This window comes from Macaca nemestrina, chromosome 12 (assembly GCF_043159975.1).
Source record: "Macaca nemestrina isolate mMacNem1 chromosome 12, mMacNem.hap1, whole genome shotgun sequence".
NCBI classification, from domain to species: Eukaryota; Metazoa; Chordata; class Mammalia; order Primates; family Cercopithecidae; genus Macaca; species Macaca nemestrina.
In genome coordinates this window covers 13,517,984-13,541,655 of record NC_092136.1, presented here as the reverse complement: position 1 = coordinate 13,541,655, position 23,672 = coordinate 13,517,984, and the positions used below count along the sequence as shown (strand labels likewise).

Below are 23,672 nucleotides of genomic sequence, written 5' to 3'. Positions count from 1 at the left end.
CTGTATGAATTTTATATTCCATTAAAAGGAATATAAAATTCAGAAGAGGTCCAAAAATTGAAAATTAATCTTTCTAGAATGCATTTTTTTTCTTTTTCATAAATTTTATTGTATATATGTAAATACACAATATGATGTTATGAGAGACATATAGACAGCAAAAAGCCTCTGTAGTGAAGCAAATTAACAAACCCATCATCTCACTTAGTTACTCATTTTTTGGTTTTTGTTTTTGTGGCAAGAGAAGCAAAATCTACTCATTTCCCACGAATCCCATATGCGTTACAATTTTATTACTTACCGTCCTCACAGTGTACTTTAGATCTCTAGACTTGTTCGTCCTACATATCTGCTACTTTGTATCCTCTCATCTACATCTCCCATTTCCTCCGCCAGCCACTCCTGCTAACCAACATTTTGTTCTCTATATCTGTATATTTGAAAATTTGTAGCAAAAATGTTATCAGAAGAACCAAGTTGGAGGACTGACACTACCCAACTTCAAGACTTACAGTAACGAAGACAGTATGGTACTGGTGAAAGAACAGACAAATGGATCAATAGGTGAAATCAGCCAGACACAAAAAAATATATATCACATTATCTCAAAATCCATTTTTTGATCAAAAGGAAAAAAATTATAGATAGGATAAATTGTTGGCAGTGACCACCAATGGATTGAATATGTATTTTGAAAATATGATATCACTTGTTTTGTTATACATAAGAATTTTAAATAAATATTCTGTGTTTCCGGCCAGGTGCTGTGGCTCACGCCTGTAATCCTAGCACTTCGGGAGGCCAAGGTGGGTGGATCACTTGAGGTCAGAAGTTCGAGACCAGCCTGGCCAACATGGTGAAACCCCATCTCTACTAAAAATACAAAAATTAGCTGGGCCTGGTGGCACACACTTGTGATTCCAGCTACTTAGGAGGCTGAGGTATGAGAATCACTTGAACCCAGGAGGCAGAGGTTGCAGTGAGCCAAGATCATGCCACTGCACTCCAGCTTGGGTGACAAAGTGAGACTCTGTCTCAAAAACACAAACAAACAAAAATTATGTGCTTCTGAAATTATTCCAAAATTTCTTCTGTTTCTATCAACATACCTCTGTGAGACTGATTTGTCTACTAGGGGTATTGTTAAAACAGAACATAGAAACAGTTTAAAAATGCATTATCCTCTGCAAGTAGCACTGCCATCAATCCAAGTTAGATTAAACAAATTAATAAGCAAGAAGTAAGTTTATTTAAATAGTGGAAATTTACATAGTAATGTACACAATGTTTATTCCAAGTGTGTATTATGGAATTTTAATGCAGGAAATCATTATTTCTTTTGTAATTTTTGTTTAGCTACAATTTTGGAAGAGCCAAAAGCTATGTGTCATAGTGATTATAATAGTTGTGGATCGTTGTCAGATTTGTAATTTTTTTCTGTTTTCCCATGTTGAGGTTACATTTATTAAAACAATTTTATGCCTACAGATTCTCATGGAAATGCTGGGCTTGAATTGTTGTCTATTTTATTTTCCTAGTTGTTTATTTTTATTGTATTTTACAAATGTGTTGGTCCACAATAAATTGAAATTTTTAATGGAAAAAATGGCCTTTCTCCACAGACAGTTTGTAAAGCATTCAGTTTTAGGAGCATTTTCCTAAGCTAGGGATACAAAAGAGATTATAAAATGGTGCTGTAACTCCTGCCCTTAGAAGTTAGAGCATGTTTGAAGAAATCACAAATCAGAATACAACATGGAAGAATCACACTGTTAATGGCACTAACCACATGATTAGAGAAGAGAACAGTGCAGAAGTCTTACCAAGATTTACTGCATGAGGTGGGTCTGAAAGGCCAACAGGAGAAGGAAGGGGATTCTAGGTTTAAAAAACACTATTTCTTTTCTTTTTTTTTTTTTTTTAAAGAGGGAGTCTTGCTCTGTCACCCAGGCTGGAGTGCTGTGGTGCAATCTCGGCTCACTCTAACATCCGCCTCCCAGGTTCCAGTGATTCTCCTGCCTCAGCCTCCCGAGTAGCTGAGATTACAGGCGTGTGCCACCACGCTCAGCTAATTTTTGTATGTTAGTAGAGACAGGGTTTCACCATATTGGCCAGGCTGGTCTCCAATTCCTGACCTCAAGTGATCCACCTGCCTCGGCCTCCCGAAGTGCTGGGATTACAGGCCTGAGTCACTGTGCCTGGCCTGACATGATTTATTTTCAACTTTCTCTTCCTGCTGCCCGGATAACATTATTGAGGTTGATCATGTTACACCTTTCCAGACAGTAATCGTAATTCTGTGGGCTTTCAAAAACAATGCTGAGTTCTTTCTCCTTCAATTACCTTCAAGCCTTTCAGCAATATTATTGCCTGAAAATGTCATTTTCTTTTGGGTTTTTTTTTGGTTTTTTTTTTTTTTTTTTTGAGACGGAGTCTCGCTCTGTCGCCCAGGCTGGAGTGCAGTGGCCGGATCTCAGCTCACTGCAAGCTCCGCCTCCCGGGTTTACGCCATTCTCCTGCCTTAGCCTCCCGAGTAGCTGGGACTACAGGTGCCCGCCACCTCGCCCGGCTAGTTTTTTGTATTTTTAGTAGAGACAGGGTTTCACCGGGTTAGCCAGGATGGTCTCGATCTCCTGACCTCGTGATCCGCCCGTCTCGGCCTCCCAAAGTGCTGGGATTACAGGCTTGAGCCACTGCGCCCGGCCACGAAAATGTCATTTTCTTAAGTTCATAACATTAATAAATCTTCAGCATCTTTTTTCTATTTTAGAAAAATATATAAAAATGTAAACCCACAAGAGAAAGAAAACCCTCAATAATACACAAAAAAAGAAAGAAAAAAGAAAAAAGAATCTGCAATCATGCCACTAACTCTTTTAACATATATTTAATGAGCCATGTGTGAGACACTGCCATACATGGAGTTGGAGGTGGGGATAGATATCAGCCCCTGCCCCAAGGATCTCTGGTCTCAAGGTACTCATTTGTACCTGAGATACAACACAAAATAAGTAACTGGAATGTGATAGGACACTTCCAAAAAATAAAACAGCATGCCACTATTAAGAATTACAATAAATAGTCCGGGCGCGGTGGCTCACACCTGTAATCCCAGCACTTTGGGAGGCCGAGGTGGGCAGATCACGAGGTCAGGAGATCGAGACAATCCTGGCTAACATGGTGAAACCCCATCTCTACTAAAAATACAAAAATTAGCCCAACGTGGTGACACATGCCCGTAGTCCCAGCTACTCGGGAGGCTGAGGCAGGGGAATTGCTTGAACCCGGGAGGCAGAGATTGCAGTGAGCCGGGATCGCACCACTGCACTCCGGCCTGGGCGACAGAGCGAGACTCCATCTCCAAAAAAAAAAAAAAAAAAAAATTACAATAAATATGTTTATTGACATGAAAAGCTACTTATAGGACATTAAGTTAAGTTAAAAAGCAGGTTATAAAGTACACATACATTATGATCCTAACTTAATTTTACTAAATTATATATGTATAAAATACATGTATATGCCTACGAAAGTTTACAAATCAAAATGCAAATGCTATCATCAATTATGTCTGCGTGGTGAGATTGAGTGCTTTTTCTCTCCTTTTTTTATTATCTGCATTTTCCAATTTTGTCCATCTAATTTAAAAGGCATTAAAATGCAGTATGATATTGCAATGATTAAGTATCAGAAAGCTGGAGAAAGTAAATACTAAAGTGTTTGGGAGGGTCAGAATAGGCTTCCCGGTAAAAATTAGAGGAAGACATGAAAGCACAGCATATTCCAAACTTTACAATTGCATCTACATCACTTAAGGTAAAAAGAAACAACCATAAAAGGACTTTGGAACTACAAAAAGATACAAGACAAATTGGTTTGAAGCACGGAAGTAAAAGTTGCCTATAAAATCCAGGTAAATACCTGATACTGGCACACAGATTGGAGCAGAGAAAGAGGAAACCGAGGTGCCAAAGGAACAAGTAAGTCCATTGAAACGTCCTTGCTTATCTCTCCTCCAAATCAATGGGCACAAAGTGGGGCTGGTCTACCTGTGTGGGTTCTATTCTCTAGATTGGAGGGATGAAGACAAGTTCTTGACTCTATGTTGAGGCCAGTTGAAAAATGAGGAAAAATAAAACCATGAATGAAACAAGAAAGAAACGAAACAGAAGAAGAATGAAAAAGTAAGTTGATTGCTATACAAGAGATAAAACGGACTCCAAAAAGAAAAAAAAAAGGCTAATGCTGGCCGGGCATGGTGGCTCACACCTGTAATCCCAACACTTTGGGAGGCCGAGGCAGGAGGATCACCTGAGGTCAGGAGTTCGAGACCAGCCTGGCCAACATGGTGAAACCCCATCTCCACTAAAAATACAAAAATCAGCTGGGCGTAGTGGCAGGTGCCTGTAATCCCAGCTACTCAGGAGGCTGAGACAGAATCACATGAACCTGGGAGGCGGAGGTTGCAGTGAGCTGAGATCGCTCCATTACACTCCAGCCTGGGTGACAAGAGTGAAACTCTGTCCAAACAAACAAACAAACAAACAAACAAATAAATAAAAAACTAATGCCAAGAAAGGTGAATAGTGAATAGTAGGTTTAACTGTATGCCATTCCATGAACATAGACCAAAAAGGACGAGGCCATGCCCCACTGGGTGCTTCATGATTATGTGGCTACCACAGGACAACACAGAACACAGAAGAAATACTGGAGCCCTTGGTTTTATAACACATTTTAATTAAGGTGTTTCTTTCTGACAAGAAAACAATTAAAATTAAAATAGGTGGGGAAAAAACATTCATTTTCACCAGGTTAGCATTTTGGGAAAGGTGATAAAAGTGTATATCTGTGGATGTACTGGGTGATTTTGCGGAAATGATTCAGTTTCATGTTTTGCTTTATGCTATAAAGTACTCTTGAAAATAATAATCATCTTCACTCTGTCAAAAGTGAAGTTAGCATGAAAATGAGGTAGAAAGAAACTATAAAAAAGTAAAATTTTTCCCATTTTATTTGAAATAATATAATCACAGAGCAAATTGGTGAGGTTTTCTCTAATTGCTTTAGTCTTGTACTTTTGATCTCATCAGAGTTCCAATATTTTTATGTGTTCCTTGTTCTTAAAAATTGCAGTTGTTCTAATTTTTATTTTAAAAGAAGGACAAATGGTGATAAATATTTTATTAATTGTCAAGAGAACAATCCCACTAAGACAATAGGTGGAATCTATAAAAGGAGTCTATTTATTAGTTTCCCTTCTCATGTATCATTTACAGAATTGTCTTCATTTCAATTGAATAATTAAAGAATCAGAATTGGCTGGCTCTGTCTTTAATTCTTTTCATAAAACCAGAACTTGACCCAGTAAAAATGTATTCTGAGACTAGTCCTAATAAGTATAGGCCTAGCCATGATAATCTGGGTTCTATATGAAACTTATAGATCTTAGTCCAGAAACTAAATAGCAGATATGAAAGGAGAAACTGTGGATAAATAAATGAAAAGTATTGAGTTTTCCTCATAAAATTTCTCAAGACAAAAAAAAAGCAATGATCAACAGCAAAGGAGAATGTAATGAAATCATATACATGCAGAAACGTGGACAATTCTTTAACTGTATGCTTTTTAAAACCTCAAAAAAATTCTTGTTCTGGCTAATTACTGTACTCTGAGTACCCATCTCCTATATCCTTGCTCTTGATATTGACCCTGTTCAATTCCTTGTATAAAATTTCCTTATGGCCACATCCACTGCCTTAAACAAGATAGAATACCTTGGGACCTAGTAATAAAACAATAGTTTCCTTTTTGAGCTCTTGCCAGGTGCCAGGCACTATTCCAACAGTTTTGCATAAATTAGGATAACTTGATCTTTAGACTAGCCTCTTTAGGTACCTTCTGTCATTTTACAGTTGAGACATAGGAACTAACAGGGATTTCATTAAGAAACTTGTTTAAAGCCCCAGACTTAGTGAAGTAGCAGACTGAAGATTGGAAAAGAGGGCTTGAGTAATATTTGGCCATAGAAACCAGATCCATAGTATGTATAACCTCACATTCTCAAATGCTATTGGGAGTTACGTGGTGTTACTCTAAGAGTCACAGCTATGGACTTGTTTCTTTTTCCTTGTTTAAAATAAACCTTTGTGGGCTAAAATGTGTTTCCTTCTTTTTTTTTTTTTTTAGACGGAGTCTCTCTCTGTCGCCCAGGGTGGAGTGCAGTGGCACTATCTCGGCTCACTGTAAGCTCCATCTCCCGGGTTCATGCCATTCTCTTGCCTCAGCGTCCCAAGTAGCTTGAACTACAGGCGACCACCACCAGGCCTGGCTAATTTTATTTATTTATTTATTTATTTTTGGATTTTTAGTAGAGATGGAGTTTCACAGTTAGCCAGGATGGTCTCGATCTCCTGACCTCGTGATCAACCCACCTCGGCCTCCTAAAGTGCCGGATGTGTTTCCATTTTGGAAAAAAAAAAAAAATCCCTTTTTCATCAGATATTTCAGAAAGGTGTTTTCTCCCTTTTCATTGAGTTTTCAACCATTTTCAGTTGCATCTAGCATCGGAGAGTAAGAGTGCAGGTTCTGGATTAAATCCTCTCATTGTGAAATGGGGATATTAGTAGAGTACCTACCTCATGGGGTTCTGTAAAGGGTACAGAGATAATGTATCTCATGCACTTAACATAGCGATAACAGAGCCAACCCCTGTGGTTGGAATAGGCACAGTCCTACATACTTTGCCCAGAATAACTCTTTAATACTCAAACTGACTCTCTAAGGAAGGTAGTCTTTTTAGCTCTATTTTACAGACAGAAAACAAAGGCAAAGAGAGGTTAACGAACTTGCCGAAGACACAAAGTTGGGGTTAGATCCCAAGTTCATCTTCCTAAACATGACACTATACAGACCCTACTGTGCCTACAGTAAGTCTTTAATAAAGGTTAGCTCTCTACACACCTCGCCTAAAGCTTGCTAAAGAGAATCCTTACTAACTTAATTACTCAGTCACTAAGAAGTTAATCTGGTTTATAAACTCCTCTCTATGGCATCAAAGACAGAAGTTTTGTTGTTGGGCAGTTGCAGGAGCAGAGTCAATACCCTGTCACCAAGGCTGGCCTGGAAAACAAGCTGCAAATGTCCAGAGTGATGCTGTATGGATGACTGGGGGTGGAGGGGGATTCTGAACCAACAGCCAAGAATCCCATTTTCAAGTCCTAACTCTGCCACACGTTTTCTATGTAACCTTGAGCATGTCACTTAACTTGACTCAGCTTCAATTTCTCATCTGTAAATGAAGGGGAATGAGACAGGATAAATGGAAAGGGTCTTTCCTACCCTAAAATTTCTGGATTCCATGAGCACAGGGTCTGAATATGTGTCCCTGTTAGATACCAGTGAAACACTGTACCAATAGGTTATTCATAGTATTCATACTTCATACCAAGAATGAGACATTCATCACTGTAACTTTCTTGATACTCATAAGTACATGAAAAATTATTTGAGAAGACCTCAAAAAAAGGAATCTAAGGCTAATGACAAATTTTTTAAGTGTCATAATTTTTTTTCAAGAATTAATAGTCATTGTTGTCCATATCCAGTTGTATTGGCTTATTTCCAACAAAATTTCCCTTGGCTACATGGGGCCTGAGATGCTCTAAGCTTTCAGAAGGACAGAAATGAGTAAGAGCATTTTTCCTAAAGAACAGGAGAATCATCTTAAATGGGCATATGTGAACTATCTAGTTTCCCAATTACTGGCAAATAATTTCAATCTTGGACTGCCCTCTTTGCCATACAAGTATTGTATTACTTGGCCCCTGTATTAGTTTTCTATTTCTTGATATAACAAACTACCACAAACATAGTGGCCTAAAACAATATATTATTTTATCTGACAGTTGTGTAGGTCAGAAGTGCCATACCAGCTCACTAGACTAAGGTCAAGGTGTCAGCAGAGTCAGGTTCCTTCCTGGAGACTCTAGGAAGAATCTGTTTCCTTGTTTCATCCAGCTTCTAGAGGTGACCCACATTCCTTGGTTCATGGACGCCTTCCTCCATCTTCACAATCAGCAGCATAGCATCTCTCTAATGAGAGATGGGTTCGGGATGAAACTCTTCCAACCTCAGATCATCAGGCATTAGAGTCTCATAAGGAGCATGCAACCTAGATCCCCAGCATGTGCAGTTCACAGCAGGGTTCACGCTGCTATGAGAATCCAATGCCATGCTGATCTGATAGGAGGCAGAGCACAGGCAGTAATGCTTGCCCGCTGCTTACCTCATGTAGTGTGGCCAGATTTCCAACAGACCACGGACGGGTACCAGTCCTTGGCCTGGGGGTTGGGGATTTATGAGAATCATGTTTCTATCAGATGTTATGGACCATTATCTGTCACTTGCTCTCTCCATTTGCATAGATAATTGACATTTGATATTTGGTAAGATTTTCTTTAGTTTCTTTTCTGGATAAACGTATCACTTTGGTATGTTTTGTGATACTTAGGACATCATGGTGTCATCCAAGCCAACAAGCCATGCTGGAGTATATGAAACCACACCCAACCCTTACTACCCACCAAGCAGCTTTACGGCTCCTGGATCTCAACAGCCTCCGGGTTCAATCAACTTAGAAAACCAAGCTCAGGGTGCTCAGAGTGCTCAGCCCTACTTCATCACATCTCCAGGAACCTCTGCTGTCAGTCAACCAGGTCAAGGAAATACACAAATGATAAATCCAAGCGTGGGAAGAGCAGTAATAAACTTTAAAGAAGAAGCAAAGGTACTAGGGGTAAGTCTATTTACTACTAGAATTTTAAATTCACATTTGCAAGGTCTTCTTATAAGTTATAGGAGAAGAGAATATCATCCAATTGCTAAAAAGTTTTGAATGTTATTCTGAAACTATCCCTTTTAGACAGAAATATTTAGTCTGCCTATAGACTTTCCCTTGAGTTCATTTCATTTTAGATCAAGCAAAAATATAACAGGAGACAGAGGAGCCTCCCTAGCTGGAGGATTTGGTAATATTGACATGACGGAAACTCTCCTACATCTAGCTTGATCTCATTTCTTCAAAGGACTTTTTGGACAATCTCAATCCCGTCTCCGGATTGGTTACAAGTCAGGTATTTGCATAAAGGTGAATTTACATAAAAATGAACATTGATGGCTGCCTCCAGAAAAGGAAACTACAAATGGGCAGTCTGGGAAAGGCTGAGTGTGAAAGAATTGGGGGACGTTCCATCTGTTGTGCCTCTCTCGCCAATATCCTTAGAGATGCTACAGCGTAACTGTCACCTTATTTCTACAAAGGAGACTCTGAACTGACCACCTTGTTTCTGTAGGCACTGTAAAAACAAAAATGCCCTATTTGTAAGAAAATTCCACCTGCCTAGGTAGAATTGTTACTCCCTTCGCTGTGCTTTCCAAATACGTCATTCATCCCGCTAGTACAATTCCACCAAATTATATTAAGTCTCTCCCTGTGAATAGCCTGAAATTCTCTGCTGGAGCATTCCGTAAATGAACGCTCATTATGTGCCAGAAAATCTTCTAGTCATCTTACTACCTATTTCAAGTTGTGATGTTTTAGGGAAGTAAAAATGAGCCTAAGTTCTCTTGCAGCAGCCTATTTACTAAGCTGTGGAGGTGGCCCTTCTGATCCTCCTCCTCCCAGATAGAGGAAATTCCCCACTTCTAATAAGCCAATGGGACAAACCCCCCATACAGCCAACCCCACATAGGTGCTTGGAATATATCACCGAGTACAAAGCAGGTGCAATCTCTGCCTTTACAGAACTTTTGCCCTAGTGGGGGAAATCAGACTGTACACATAAGAAGGAAGTAAAGTACTTAGTGTATTAGAAGGTGTCGAATGATATGGACAAAACAAAGAAGTGTAAAAGGGCTAAAAAGTACCAGACAGTGAGGAGGCAGCAATTTCAAGGCGGTCAGAATGGGCTTTCCTTAGAACATGACATTTGAGCAAAAACCTGAAGTTAGGAGTGAGCCCTGCAGATATCAGGGAAAGTGAAAACAACCAGTGTAAAAGTCTTTAGATGAAAATATCTGTGATGTATTTGAAAAACAGGGAGAAGGCCAATAAAATAGAACAGAATGAGGGAGGGAGGGAGCAGTTGTCAGGAGGGCAGAGGAGTGGCAGAGGCCACAGCTGGTGAGGCCTGCAGAGCGGAAGGCTTTGGCTTTGACTAAGTGGATGACGAACCACTGAATCACGCTGCCTGGCACCAAAAAGGCGTGTGATAAAAATACTTTAAAAGACTATGAAGTTTTGTTTAAAGCTCCAGTTGGCAGAAGCTACTTCCTCTCTCTGAAGATTGTTATTTCTATACCATCAGCAGGCCCCAGGCATCACGACAGTGCAGGGGCCACAGGTGGCAGGACGTGGCACACCTGTACCAGTCAACTCAGACCTTAAAGTGCTTCTGTGTCCACAAATGCAGACAAATTGTATGTCCAAATTTTTAAGTGTGTCCTATAGGCAATTTTCATTAGTAAATGGTACAGCCAGGGCTGTAGGAGGAGAAATGAGGGCCAGTACAAATCCAGATCTAACTGTCCCTCACCAAGGTGACAGCAAGGATGAGGATGGGAAGTTTGTGGCCAGATGGCTAAATTGCTGCTCTAAAGAAGAGTTGTAAAAACCAAATATAAAGTCTAATACAGGAGTTCTTTAAGTGAGATAGGCTAAAGGAGGCCCATCATGCCTCTGAAACTATATGCAAAAGTATGGTATGTGTGTGTATGGAGGTGCAAGAATAATTTTTTAGGGAGAAAGGTTCACGGTTTTTATCAAAGTCTCAAGAAACTTTTAGCATTGTTTATAAAACTGGGTTTTTTTATTTTAATTCAATTTACTTGTGTTCAGTAGCTTTTTATTGAATAAATACAGCAGTCTTTGTATTTGCAGTCTTCCTGGATAGATAAGGTGTAAACATGGGATAAAATAAATGACAAATCTATAGTCAACTTTTGGAACAATCTAGAAATGGCTATTCCTCAGAAATCTATCTTTATTTACAATGAAGGAAGGTTCAATAAGAGGTACAAGGAGCTAAAAGATGCATACCTTACTTTTAGTAATACATGATGGGTAAGAAGAATGGTAAGAAAATGATTGCACACCTGCAACTTTTTAAAAGAGAACAATATCAATGAATACAAAATCAAATAACAAGGTGTGTTTTATGTCATGAGATGCAACAGGAATTTAGAAAGAAAGAAAAAAGATTAATTTGGTGTAATCAAGAGGACTTCATGGAAGAGGTAGAGCAGAGCTGAGCATGGGGGAAGAAGACAGTACTGAATAGTTCAGACAGGCTCAGCAGTCAATGTGCTGCAGTAAATTCCCAGATCTGCCCCTCAGGAATTGTGTGACCTTGGATACCTGATCTCTTTATGTCTCTGGGACTCAGTCCAGTTGGGGGAGGACTACATGAAACAATAAATATAAAGTGTTCAGAACATGACTAAGCACATAATTCATGCCTTATAAATGGTTTTATCTTCACCAATCCCTTTACCTGTAACTGGGATGACCCAAGCAGAGAACTGATCCATCTGAAAAAGCAACTACTGACATCACAGTTAAAGTATTTTTTTCTAATAGTCTTTTAGAGGCCCTCAGAGATGCTAACACATGATTAAGCAGCTGTACTTTCTGAAGAATTCTTCTTGGGCCACCCCAATAAGTCTCCCCAAATACCTCAAAACAAGGTGCTTCACTAAGGGCCCTGCACTCCACTTATTCTAGTGTATGCCAGAATCTTCATGGCCCACCTCCTGCTTCAGATGCATGCCTGAATGACAACCATGGATCTCAGCAAAATTGACAATCAATAAGCAGGGGCAGCAATGACAGTAACGTTTCACATGTCTGAAAGTGAAGAAGTAATTTTAAAATGGTTGTTTTCTTTTTTCAGGTAATCCAGATCATGGTTGGATTGATGCACCTTGGTTTTGGAATTATTTTGTGTCTAACAGTATTCCCTTATGGAAGAGTACTCGGTTTTGCCTCTACTGCTGTTATTAGTGGATACCCATTCTGGGGTGGCCTTTCTGTGAGTAGATTGCTAGAACACCACTCCTTCTTGGTTTATAAAGTATTGATATCTCCAGCCAATTCACAACTCATTTCTTGATAAAGCCCTACATCTGAGGGCTGAAGAATTTAGAAAAATTAACAGCTCTGAATGAGCATAAAAAAATCGGGAACTTGTTTACCATTTTAAATAGGAGCTTATTCCATTCTTTAAAATGTAATCATATAACCAGCAAGCCAAAGTTTTGGTTTCCTACTACATTTGAGATGGAAATGTATGTATTGGTTGGAGAGAGAGAAAAAAAAAAAGGTGATTGAAAACATGATTAAAAATATGCAAGTAAGTCAGGCATAGTGGTATGTGATTGTAGTCCCAGCTACTTGGGAGGCTGAGGCCGGGGAATTGCTTGAGTTCAAGAGATTGAGGCCAGCCTGAGCAATATAGTGAGACCCAATCTCCAAAAAAATTTTTTTAATTAAAAAAATGCAATTGATTATGAGAAGGGATGGAGCGTAAGCCTCAGAACAAGGAATGCTTAGACATTATGAGTTCCTCATGGGCCAGAAATTAGGAGAAAACAATAAAAAAGAAGTCAAGGACATATATGCCTGAGAGTTACCCAGAAAATTTAGAAGTGCAAGAGAAAATTTTGAGAAGGAAGCTAGATGAACATAAATAGACCAACCTTTTGTATAAAGAGAAACTCCCAAGCACAACGAGTTAACCCATTTCTCAACTAAATTTGTCCATTTCCACAGTTCATTATCTCAGGCTCTCTCTCTGTGTCAGCATCCAAGGAGCTTTCCTCTTGTCTGGTAAGTTAGACTGTTTCTGCTTTTTGAACCCCTTTAAAGATTAGCTTAACATATTGGGGAGGAAAATTGAAAAGCTGGATTTGGGAAATGCAAAAGAGAGCACCTTTCCCAAAAAAAATCTATTGGTTGCCTCATGGTCTGAGCGCTCGGGTAGGAGAGTGGTCCACACAGTCTGCCACTAAGAAATGGCAGAGTTCCACATCCTGACTCTTGAACTGACAAGGGTGACAGGCAGTAAAGATCAGGGTCGTTTAAGCTTTAACCTGAAAGCTCCCTGGTTCAGTCAGGTCACACTCTATTATGGGAAGTCCAAAGGAGAATCTAGGAGCCAGGAAATACCTACTAGCCACATCAGTTACCAAGTCTCTACTGTTAATTTGCCACTTCTCAGCTCTGTCTTGTATTTTTATTTTCATATTTTTGCATCTTTCCTACTCTTACTCAAGATTGGGTGTGTGTTTTACAATTCTTTAAATTGCCATTAAATGAATCTAGCCTGTTCCGTAAGAAGAGTTTATAAAAATGATCAGTAAGATGGGACCTTGAGTTCTGTTGGTCACAGCGCCCCACCTATTGCAATTTCCCGGTCTACTATTGAACCAGGAAAAAGAAAGTGATTTACCAAGAATTAGAGTCAACTAGAGCAGAGGTAGTGTCAAAATTATATGTATCCAGCACAAGAGGGAAGAATGGGGAAAGAGGAACACAGGATTGTGTAGTTCATGCTCTTCCAGACAAAACAAGAATAAAATAATTAAATCAAAATAAAATAAGCCTAATTCTGATTAACCACTCCTGTTGTAGTACAAAAACAAAATAAAGCACCCTTTCTCTGCATCCTTTAAGGATCCTTCCCTCTAATTGAGATTGTCCAAGCATAGATTCCATCCTCTCAGAGGAGACAGCCACTGACACTTACCTAAGACAATTTTTCTAAGAGCTTTCAGAGACCATCAGGAGGCTCTAAGGCATGCTGCAGTACAAGCACATTCTAAAGAACTCAACTACGCCACCCCTAGCAAGTCAGCTGCAGATCTGCTTTCACAATTATTCTTCTGCATGTTAAAATCCTATTGTAGAAACTGGGGAAAGATTTGTAGTCACCCATACACCTCTGCCCACAAAAGCTTGAAGAGTTTCTCCTTCTAAATTTGGGGGTGCATATTTAGTCCCTAGAGAGACTTAGGGTTTTCATTAATTCCTAAATTTTTCAGCAAACATGTTGTGTCTAAATACTTTGCCATCTATAAAAATCAGATGCTATCATACCACCTCATACAAAAGCTGTAAGAGTTAAGTGAGATAATTTAAATAATTTAACAGTGTCTGCCACAGAAAAATGCTCATTAGAAGTTTTTTCATTTTTTATAAAGAAAATATAGTTGTTATTGTGCATGAGACTTTTAGTAAAATACAATAGATGAGTGCCTGCTTTATATGATTTACATTTTTCTACAGCTTTTTAGAAGTACCCTACATCTAGGCTGCATACAGAATAATGTTTATGGTAATTACCCAGAAGGGCAGAAAACAGAATAATTTCAACTTGAAAATTTGTTTTGAAAGTTCAAAAATTAAGAACCATGAAATTTGATTGATTCTTATTTCACTTAACTTCAGTGATCCTGTATATAATTGATTTTTGCCTGCCATCTCCATTAGGTGAAAGGCAGCCTGGGAATGAACATTGTTAGTTCTATCTTTGCCTTCATTGGAGTGATTCTGCTGGTGGTGGATACGTGCATCAGTGGGGTATTTCCCCCAAACTATTGGGCTCTGGTAAGTATCCCATAATCCACCAGCCTGGTCCCGTAAAGTGGGTCTATGTTTTATCTCTTAATATGGTACACCAGCTCTAGTGAAAATCTTTTTTCTATTCTAGCCCCACCCCTAGTCATATGATCTCTAGGACTAGAGAATAAAGTGAAAGGGTTACCTCTACAGATAGACCGAGGCTTAAAGGACATCCTTTATTGGCCCATCTCACTGTCAATCACACGAACAATAGGGAAGGGCTTCTAAAATTGTCCAAAAATTATTTTCCCAACATTTGAAATTCTATATAAATAAGGTAGTTAAGCTATTGAGTGTTTTTTGTTAAACTTCAGAGTAAAGTATGAAGTGAGAGGTAAATGACAGCGATAAGAACATCCGATTTTTACAGAGAAACCCAAGGAATGAAGCAATCGAAAAATGAAGCACAGGCCTCTGAATGTGCTCAAAACAGGATCACACATTCATCAGCCTTATACAGCCAAGCATGGACTCCGACCTTAGGAGGAAATGGGTGGCCCGAGGGCAGGAATGCTTATCATCTATAAGGAATGGAGAAACATGGTATAAAATGAGGTTGGACTGGAAGCTGTCATCCTACCTCAATGGCCATGTTAACAAGTTTGGTCTTCATTCTGTGAGCAATGGAAAACCACAGAAGAGTGGTTTTATAGGTTTTGTTTTATTTTATGTTGGGGTTGGTTTTGCTTTTGCTTTTCAGTTTACAAAAAGCAGAGTTTATTAAATTACTGTGGGATACTATATCTTAAGAAAGACACAGAATGACTTCCTTGTATATCTAGAACATGTTAACATTAAGACAATATCACAATATTTTGAAAAAATAAACACAGTAACATTTCCCTTATCAGTTCACTCAGTACTGTGTAAGTAATTCTGTTCCACTGGATCTCAGAGTGGCAGGCTTATGAAGCCATCTGCTCCTCAACTAAAGGGTTCTGAAATCCTGACTCCAACCATTGGTATAATCTGAAAGTTGTCTAAGCACTCCCATCAGATGCCTGTCCCCTAGAGTATGTTCTTTGAAGTGTCAATAGTTGGAATTGCTGGCACACTCCTTTTCCACCAAGTTCTGAGACAATCCTTTGTTAAAAACGTAGAAGAGTTTTAGGCCGGGAATTTGAATGATCACTTTTGTGCTTGCAAAAGACAACACTGTTTGCAGCGTAAGGAAAAGCTTATTTAAGAAGGTGTATTCGGTTGTTTTCACACTGCTGATAAAGAAATACCAAAGACTGGGAAGAAAAAGGGGTTTAATGAGCTTAGAGTTCCATACGGCTGGGGAGGCCTCACAATCATGGTAGAAGGCAAGGAGGAGCAAATCATGTTTTATATGGATGGGGGCAGGCAAAAAAAATAGAGCTTGTGCAGGGAAACCCCTGTTTTTTAAAACCATCGGATCTCATGAGACCCATTCACTATCACAAGAATAGCATGGGAAAGACCCGCCCCCATAATTCAGTCATCTCCCACCAGGTTCCTCCCACAACAAGTAGGAATTATGGGAGCTACAAGATGAGATTTGGGTGGGGACACAGAGCCAAACCATATCAGGAGGCAAAAAAAGATGAGAAAGCTTCTTGGTAAATAAGGCAGAGTAAAGCAAGAACAAAATTCATCCTCCAAAATACCAAACAAAAGAACAAAAATCATCCAAAAAAGCAGCTTTCAAACCGGCATCCAAGTAGAGAAAAGAATCATTCTGATGCTACTCAAAGTAGCTGAAAAAAAGCACAGCTTTTAGACCTCACTCTTGTTTCCCTAGAAACAAAACTAAGGAAAAAAGGGAAGCCAAAAAAATTACTGAGAAGTCTCACTAACACTCTTGAGTCTGTAACTGAGAAGGCTGGGGTGGAGAGCAGTCAATTCTGCGAAAGGATAAAGCAAACCCTGTATGGTACAAGACCATGGGTAGTACCCAGGACCTCAGGAGACAGAAGAAAGAGCAACACCTTCCCATACCCTGCATGGTACCCTGCTACCAGCAGGGAATGAGCAGAAATGCACAGGAATAAACCTCCAGTCAAGGAGCAGGCCTCCGTACTAAGCATTTAGCAGGCTCTCAGAAGACAGAAAAAGCGAAGTCCATGTTCACTAGCAAGAACTGTGCTCAGGGCCAGCTAAGCTATATCTCTCCCTGCAACAGCTATATGTTCACATTTAGAAACATGGATATGAAACAACAGCTAGGGCTCATGTTGTAATGGAAGCAAGGAAGACAAATGGGACCCAAATAAACAGAAGTGTGAATGAAGGAAAATTCACCTACACTGTATCTGATCAAGTAGAAGGCCTGTATAGAGTTCAAGTGAGCTTAACACTTTTACTTAAAATTGAAATAACATGATTCCATTCTTACAGAATGATGCTCCTCTCTCTTGATCTCTGTTTTTTCCTCTCTCACGGCATCTTTCCACATATCCATTCTTCTGCCTTTTCCCTGTACACAGAGCGCTAGGATAACAGTCATCAAACATTAGTTTTGGTTATTTCTAAGCAGTGGCATTTTGAATGATCTATTGGTTTCTATATTGCTTGACTTTTTTTTAACATTTTTATTAAAAAAGCAATGAGGCCGTCACGAAGGAAAAAAAAACTACCTTCTTTCTAATATTTCTAAACAAAATAGCCTACTTACCAAAAGGAAAGACTTCTGGTATTTTAAAGAAAATTCAAAATAACTTCACACTCCTCTGAAACAAGCATTCGATGATACTGGAAGAATAAGCATGGAGCAAGTTGAGTATAAGCAATAGCACATTTGATGAGTCAATAATTTTTGAAGCCCATGTGAGGCCCTCCTGATTAGCCAAAATTTCACTATCTATTTGTGATTTCAGCTTTCTGGACAAGGCATTTCGGCCATGCTGATGATCTTCTCCCTCTTGGAGGTCTGCACAGCTTGTGTCACAGCTTATTTTGCCAACCAAGCAGACACCATAACCAACATGGTGAGTTGTGTCTCTTCTTTGTAAAATAATCTGAAGATGCCCTGGAGAAATACAGACTTGTGTCTGCTAAATCCTACTATGGGCTTACCAGAATGCTCTTTGTCCTTCACTCTGATGGTACCAGGAGAAATTGCATAGGATTGTAGTAACCTTATTGCTGGTTTTTATTCATTCTTTCCAGCCTGTCCTGGTTATTCCAAATATGTATGAAAACAACCCTGTGACACCAGCGTCTTCTTCAGCGCCTCCCAGATGCAACAACTACTCTAACTAATGTCCCTAGACATTAAAAGAAAAAGGGGGATCAGTCTAATCTCATGGGGAAAAATCGCTTGCAAAAAGTTCTTAAGAAGATGTCTTTTATTGTCCACAATGATTTCTAGTCTTTAAGAACTGTGTTTGAGATTTGTTTTCAGGTTGGTCGCTAATGACGGCTTTATCTCCCTTCACTGTCTCTTCCTACATTACCACTACTACGTGCTGGCAAAGGTGAAGGATTGGAGGACTGAAAAATGATTCCGCAACTCTCTTAAAGTTAGAAATGTTTCTGTTCATATTACTTTTTCCTTAATAAAATGTCATTAGAAACAAAAGCCTTTTTCAGTGTGTTTAAAAAATTGATTTTGATTTGATATTGGTTGTAGAGCAGTAGATCTGACCTATACTCCAAGAAGATTGATAAACCTTCTTTGATGATGATTTTTCTAGGTGTCCAGTCACTGGAGTTCCCTAACTCATCTCCTCGTCTTTTTGTTCAGAAAGCAAATGTCCAATTGCCCTTGTTGGAGGTCACATTATTCTATACACTAATATCATCAAACATCTTGCCTCCTGAATATCTACAAAATTTTGCTATTTACAGAGTATTTTCATGTACGTTAAACTAACCTGCAATGGGACAACAGTAGGACAGGGTTGCTGCACTGAGGGGTTTTCATTTGAGTTTGGCTTTTTGTTTTTGAATTGTGGGCACATTTATAAGCCAATTAGAACAATCAAGGTAAGAAAGAAGGGATGAAAGACAGTGTAAGTTTCAAGAAATCAAAAGCACGGATGGATAACATCACCTAAGTCATGAAGAAGGGCAGTTTCTCTACAAAATAGAAAGGTATCATTATCACAGATACCCACAGATTTGCAATAGTGGCAGTGAGGATCTGATGTGATGGCTCATGTCATCCCTGTCAAAGCAGTAGTGACGTCATGCCCAAGGTAGGGGCATAGGTAGAGTCAGAATACTGAGCAGAATGGTAACATGGGAAAAGTCATGGAACTGGAGAATAAAGTGGTCAGAGAAATAGGATTGCCAAGCTGTATGGAGGGCACACCTGAGGATGTGGTAACAAACTCAGAGTATGAACAAATTGCTCCTGCAAGGTCCTGCTGCTAGATCCAGGCAAACTATGGATCCAGGAAACTCTCTATTTGATTTTATCCAGGGTTAAGGTTTTGCTAGAGGAGATGACAAAATAGCAGAAGGGCAAGAAAGCTTAGGACACTGTAAAAAATACTATTTAAATGATGGACTGTGGAATCTAAACTGGATAAGGAAGGAATAATAGTAATAATAAAAGCAACAATAAAGAAAAAAGACAGATTGATCATAAATGGAGAAATCTGCCTTTTCTCCAGGAGCTGTTGTGACAATAAAATGAGATAATGTTATATAAATATGGTTTGAAAATAGCAAAATATTGTTCCTTTTTGAAATCTTAATATTATTAAAGAAGAGGAGACAAATAAATACAAAAAGACTAGGCAGATAAATCAAAATCAGGGAAGAGGCAGATGAGAAGAATAGAATTTTTGCATCTGGGAAAGCAGGTGTATTATGTCAGGTGAGAGTCACATAATTTCAACATCCTTGGCCTGCCTGGGTCCCAGCTATTCAGAAACTTGGGTGATTAAAAATGCTGTGTCCTTCACCATGAAGCTCAACAGCTCAGCAAAAGTGAAGACATAGATTTCCTGGTCTGAGGGTCTGGAAAATAAAAGGCGCCCCCAAAATGTGGGGAGGATGGTATATTGCGTATCTATACACGTAAAATAAGCAAATATAAAAGTAACTTACTTTAGGGAACAGAAGCATTTCCAGCAAAGTTCATTTTTTAAATTTCTATCAAATATATTCTATTTTTCAATTTGCTTTAATAATAGTAATAATAACAGCATATATTTAGCCCATTCTTTGTACCACTCACATTCCAAGCACTGTTTCAATGCTCACAACAACCACCTGTGAGGCAGATACTACTATTAGGATCCTATTCAGATGAAAAAACTTTGGCAGACAGGTTAAAAATCTTGTCCTAAGATACGTAGCTAGCAAATGGTGAAGCATGGATTTGAATCCAGGCAGCATGACTCCCAGGTCCGCACAGTTGCCCTAACCATTATTCTCACTATTCTTATAGTCTTGGATAGAATCAGACATTTGTAATGCCAAAACAAACAGAAATGTTTCTCTACAGTAAGCCTGTAATAAATTTGGAAGAAATTGCCTTATTCGCTGATAGGAGAGAGGAGATTTAGTGGTATAAAAATACAGTTGACACTTAAACAACATGAGTTTGAACTGCGTGGCTCCACTTATGTACATGTTTTTTCAATGTGGGAAAAGTCATGGAAATGGAGAATAAACTCATCAGAGAAACACAGGATTACCAAGCTATACCGAGGGTATGTTTGAGGGGGTTTTAGCAAATTTATACTATGAACAAATTTCTCCAGCTGGGCCTGTGATCTGAGACCCTAGAATGTGACTGGAATAGAAATATCATATTGCAACATAGAGGTCACGTGCCTGCTGTGATATTATTTAAAGCCCTTATGGCATTTTCATTCTGGAAAATCTTTTTTAAATGTTCATTTTTTTCATTCATTTGCTTAAAAAGAAGTCTTACACTACAACTTTGTGATGAAAACTTTGCTATTCCATAAAATTTAGGCTTTACATATTTTTTTCATGTAGGGTAATATAAAATGAAATGGAGTAAGATCTATCTACATGTCAGTGAACACATGCTTTTTTCATGCAAAATTAATGCTGGATTTGCATACAAAGACTTTGCCTATGAAATATAACTTAAGCTACACACACACATACACATTACACACACATCTCAAGTACTTTCTATATTTAGTCTCTTCCTTCCTCAGAAGAGCACAGATCATTATTAGATCTCTAGGGCTCTAGGGTGTCTTCTAATTCTAGATTCTAAGGCTTTAGAGAAGGTCGATTATTCATCATGAAACACATGGACTCAAGAATGATCTTTCAAGAATCTATAAATGTATCTTAGATAAACATGTGTCATTGATTCATGCCTGGCCCAAACAACATTTCTGAAAGCTCTCTTTCCCAGAACATGTTTGCATTTGTCACAACCCTCTAATAATCCATTACAATTGTCCCCTTTTCCCACAGAGCACATGCTGGCTAAACCTACCCTGAGTTTGGACAACTGGGGGTGGGGTGCAGAGTCCCTAGGCATCTATTTGCAGTGGTGATTTGCATCAAGGAAAATATGCCACCGAAATTTTGAGTTCAGGTATCTGATGCTCGAGCTGAAAGATCAGAGTCCAGTTGCCCACCTCACCTAGGTGACCAGGTCTAATCCCCATGGAGAAAGGGCTGTGCTCCACATTTGTGCATGGACTATACCCAGGCTCCTCCTCTGTAAGGAACACTGAAGAACATACTAGGCTGTTTGAATACCTCCAGGGCTCTGGTGCTTGGGGAGCCCTGGGAGACAGCACCTGTGGTAAGGCAGCCTTCTCCCAGAGAAGCTGCAGCAAGGCGGGAGAAGACTACAATGTATCTGGAAAATGGCTGTCCCATGCACTCAGCAACAGCTCAGAGGCCTGTTGGAGAATAAATGTGAAAATTCTGGGGACTCCCAGAAATGCTCTGGAAATGGGGATTTGCAAATAACTGGGATCATTCTTCAACGCATGAGGGTGGAAACCAGGCCAACTGGGCCATAAGGCTAATACGTCCTGCTAATTCCCACAGGCTGGAGAGGCCTTGGATATCAGGGTTTTCCTAAAACTTGCTGATTTCTGCCTTTTTCTCTTCATTTTGCATTTAAAACAAACCAAGCAAATTTATAATTTGTAACTGTTCTCTCTTTTCGCCGAGCTCTCCACCTCTCCCTCAGTTCCCTGGTTTCACTCTTAAAAACAAATCACTGTTACTAAATTCTAGCACTACTAGCAGTGCTCAACGGGCTTCATTCAATCTCTTTCTCCACACACACATCCCAGGGGTCTCTATTTTGCTTAAGTCTCATGCACAATTTCACTTTATATTTCACAACTCCTCCTACTCTCCCAAGTATTTGGCAACGCTTAAGGATATGGTATGGACTTTTAGGCCAAATGTCATTTCATATATTCATACAATGCTACAATGTGTACTTCAAGACCCTAATTTTACAGATGAGAAATGAATTCAAAGAGTAGAGGAGGGGAGTACACACAGCCAGAACTGGAGCTGGAAACTATCCCTAGCCCTTATGATTTCTTCAACAATATTCTTTATGCAGTTCCATGACAGTTACAACACAGAGCTCTTTCTGAAGGAGGCTTAGAGCAAGAAAAGTGGGTAGGAGGATGGGCTACAAATTCTGGAGCTAGACTTACACTGCTGGAGTTAGAATCTCAACTCGAACATTTATAAGCTGTGCAACTCTTTACTTTGCCAAACCTTAGCACACTCATCTGTTAAAATGAACATAACAGTGGTATGTACATCATTGGCATGTGGTGAAGTTTAATTAAAATAAGCAATATAAGGCACTTAACATATTGCCTCAACATAGTAAATGCAAGGAAAAAAAAGCAAGATAAGTTTAAGCCATTAATTAGCATTTTACTAAAGAATATTATATAAGTGATATAGTAAACATATGAAAACTGAAATCTACTATATACATGTGTGTGTACCTGCATATATATATATCTATATACATATAGATTACACTTTACATAAATATACATATGTATGGATATTGCATTTCTACAATGAATTCAATTGTTTAGTTTCCTCAGTTTGCATAGATTTCCATTTTACTTGACTAGAACACCCTAGTGTTTACTCTAGAGAAAACATCTGTTTTCTCTAGAGTATAAATAAATAAAATTCCTCAAAGAAATCTGGACAAGTTATTTTATCAGGGCTCACAGCCAACAGGGTCCTTGTAATAATCCCCAACAATGGTTTTAACATTATATAGGTATTGTGGTTCCAGCACATTTTCACTAATGTCTTTTGTATATTGGGAACCAATTCAAGAGAAATTAACAACATGATACACATGGAGAAATAAAAGTCATATTGGATGTCAAACCATGATTGATTGATTGCCTCTTCATTGCTGAAGAATACAGTTTTTAACAACCAACAGATAAAAAATTAAAGTGAATTCTGAATTTCCAAATCCAGTTTATAGGTACTGAGAAGATCAATGTTGCTTTTACTGATCTGTGATAGTAGCAGAAAAAATAAGATGTGCCGAGGAACCATGCCTGTCTCATAGTTTGGCTCATTCTTCTATTTTTGCCTATGTTTACACTGAATGCACATTTTGTTCCCAGTCCAAAACACTGATCAAATCCATGATAATTTCCAGAGACTATTGGCCAAATCTTAAATGAAGAAATATATCACTTCTCTCACAAATAATGGCAGCAAGTTACAATGGGGGTCCATCTCATCAGAACTGGCTCTTTCTACTATGGATTCTAAAAAATTCATAACCCTGGGCTTGAAGACACAGTTCCTCTTTCTACAGCAAAGAGAATGCTTAATATTATCAGAGCCCTCTCTGCTCATAGAGAAGAAACTCACAAAAAAATAATAATGCCAGAAAATCAAGTGGTATATTACTTAAGAATAAAACTATTACCTTCAACGACATACTGACCAATACAAAATGTAAAGACTTTAAAAGAGCCTGGTTTTTCTTTTTCTTTGATTTGAGGGGACTTTGGAATCTCAATGTAAGGAAGCTAGCTGTGAGACTAAAAATAAAGTTTCT

At 38.9% G+C, this 23,672-nt stretch overlaps 2 protein-coding genes across 4 annotated transcripts in view; one reads left to right on the top strand and one right to left on the bottom strand.

Annotated features, from left to right (window-relative positions):
- The window catches only part of LOC105464631 (membrane-spanning 4-domains subfamily A member 4A-like), a 356,637-nt gene that overhangs the window by 250,495 nt on the left and 82,470 nt on the right, over nt 1–23,672 (bottom strand). The window contains exon 2 of one of the 3 annotated variants that reach the window (XM_071074541.1): nt 17,319–17,395. The exons of the other annotated variants lie outside the window; for them this stretch is intronic. The gene's annotated coding sequence lies outside the window, so the exon portion shown is untranslated. The remainder of the gene's footprint in view (nt 1–17,318; nt 17,396–23,672) is intronic. 3 annotated transcript variants of the gene reach the window in all.
- LOC105464620 (membrane-spanning 4-domains subfamily A member 12-like) lies at nt 3,896–18,229 on the top strand. The gene is made up of 7 exons (XM_011712651.3): nt 3,896–3,980; nt 8,513–8,797; nt 11,952–12,089; nt 12,830–12,886; nt 14,549–14,665; nt 17,521–17,631; nt 17,813–18,229. The coding sequence occupies exons 2-7, from the start codon at nt 8,519–8,521 to the stop codon at nt 17,903–17,905; spliced, it is 795 nt and encodes a 264-aa protein (XP_011710953.2). The 5' UTR covers nt 3,896–3,980; nt 8,513–8,518; the 3' UTR covers nt 17,906–18,229.